The sequence below is a fragment of the Phytophthora parasitica genome, assembly GCF_000247585.1.
Source record: "Phytophthora parasitica INRA-310 unplaced genomic scaffold supercont2.229, whole genome shotgun sequence".
NCBI lineage: Eukaryota > Oomycota > Peronosporomycetes > Peronosporales > Peronosporaceae > Phytophthora > Phytophthora nicotianae.
In genome coordinates this window covers 9308-11647 of record NW_008649215.1, presented here as the reverse complement: position 1 = coordinate 11647, position 2340 = coordinate 9308, and the positions used below count along the sequence as shown (strand labels likewise).

Below are 2340 nucleotides of genomic sequence, written 5' to 3'. Positions count from 1 at the left end.
ATTTATCAGTAATACACAATATAGGAATTACTAAATCGAAATAGAATGTCGTATTAAGAATACACAACCTTATACAGTAATCTGCCTCCCACTAAACGCCGGCGAAACGACTCGATCGCCGTATTTTTGCATTTTTAATGCTGAATCGGTAGGCGGGCGATCCCATCTACACGTTGCTAATCATCACGTGTTTCTGGAAGATGGTGTACACTGATCCAGTCGCATATTACAATTCTGTACTACATGTACAAGTTGTACTCTAGTAAGTTTAGGTAAAGACCCAACTTCTTGCTGCCTCTGCAATGATATATGGGCCCCACCTCCACGTTGCTGGGTGAGCCTGTGAGTGTTGTGCATGGTACCCAAGCCTTGGACAAAATCATTAAGAACGAAAACGTTGCCACCAACGCACCTTTCATCTTACACCCCGACGGTAGGTTGCAACTAAATTATTCTTAAAATGATGTTATTTGGCCTAACGTACTCGGTATAGCTTTACATTCGTCTCATTCATGTGATATTAATACAACATAATCTGGCACGGATACAGTTGTTAAGAGCAGTAGCAAGTTTTGGTTTTTTTTTACAGCACGTACACCGCGCGACAAAACCGAATTTCATAGCTAAGTTGAATATAATCGCCGAGAACGAAAATAGTTGAGATACAAATGCGAGGCTGTGTAAATGTAATGAATCCTGTATAATGTACTAAAGTAAAACGCAGAAGATTTTCATACCGTCTTGTGCCATGCAGTACACAGTTTATAATTATAATCAAGATAGCTAGTCATCCCCGATTGAGTTCCACTTTATCCTAGGATTTGCTAGGACGGATGTCACCACGTGCTTAAGGCTTTGCTTCGCTTCGCTACGCAAAGGCAGTTTCTGCGCTCCTGCGATAAAAGAATTCCTCGGCTCGCTGAGGAGCTCGACGCCGGACCCGCCTCCGCAAATATCCCGCGGCCCTGCTTCGCGGGCACCGTTTGGGTTGGCTACGCGACCGCGCACCCGCTCACCTCTGTTGGTCACCTCTCACCCCGTCATTCTCAGACGGTATGCGTATCCACTCTCAAGGTAAAACGCCAATTATGGCACGATTTTGATGACCTCATTAAGTCTTTATGATAAAGAAGCGCATAGCTACCGCGTTCCGCAAGACGATTGCGCAAAAACAGTAAGCTTATCGTTAGAAAGATGAGGAAAAAAAACCGCATGTAATGAACACTTTGGTAGCGACTGGTTAAGACTAGCGTAATCACGATCAACAGCCGAACTTGTACAGATTAACCTCCCTTAGCAAAAAATACAGCCCGTGGAACAACTTTTGATCAAGTGGACGTCAGCCAAAAATGCAGTAAGTACCCACCATATCAGCAGCGGATATGCCGCTCATTATGACGACATAAAGACTGTTGAGACGTAAAAATCGTCTCAATAAGAACTCCGTTGACTCACTCATTTGTCTGGTACCCATCTTAAACGCTACAAATTTGTAAAGTTTTTTTTAATCTCACCATCACTCCTCTGCAACGACCGTCACTCTGTAGTGACATATATATTTTCTGCAACGTCGGGAGGCAACACTCTTCTTGATTCTTCCTCTAAAGGCGACAGGTGGGTCAAGTACAAAATTTAAAGCAGTTTTCATGTGTGTATTTAACAAATTATATTATCCTAGCAGCTATGGTTCACTTGGCGCTTCATTGGAAGCTCCGCTGTATTCAGGACTCGTCTGCCAGCGAAGACGAAAACACGCCGCCCAAAATGTTGCGTGAGAACACGACTCAGGACAAGATCACCAGCAAAAAGAGCTGTGGGGACAAGAGTAGCGACGACTCAAGCTCTACTGGGACTGCCACACCTCCGTGGATGTCGCCGGGCTTCACGAAGTTTGGATACTTGAAGGCCGTCTCGAATCAACCGCCAGCATCGCAGTCTTCGACGGAAACGGAGGATTCCCCGCTGCGGCGATCTCGACTGGTGGCAAGTCACACCGCTTCTTCCTCCGTGTTGCTGAATAATACAACACCGCGGCCGCCACCGCTGACGACCGCTCGTACGGAAGGCACAGAGCGCCGTCGAGTACGTCGTGAAGCCGCCGTTCCATACGCACGGACCCGTACTGTCGGCGGTCCAGATAGTCGGCCGGCTACCAACCCTCGTGGTTTCATTCTTCCTGGAAATGCGGAGACCGGTCGACCAAGGCTGCGCTCGACTCGTTCCAACGACACCTTTGTGTTGGCACGCTGGCTCCACCAAGTCGCGCATCTCCGGGAACAATTCAACCCGCTAGCTACGGTCTTCCCCGTGGTGCCCAACTTCAGATTTGTGAATGCATTG

General features: G+C 47.3%; 1 protein-coding gene across 1 annotated transcript; it reads left to right on the top strand.

The window, feature by feature from the left end:
* Window positions 1-1683: 1683 nt before the first annotated feature.
* On the top strand, window positions 1684-2293 carry PPTG_19899 (hypothetical protein; the record flags this gene model as incomplete). Its single annotated transcript, XM_008918555.1, has 2 exons — window positions 1684-2007; window positions 2066-2293. 2 exons carry the CDS (start codon window positions 1684-1686, stop codon window positions 2291-2293), a joined length of 552 nt encoding a protein of 183 aa, XP_008916803.1.
* Window positions 2294-2340: the final 47 nt, after the last annotated feature.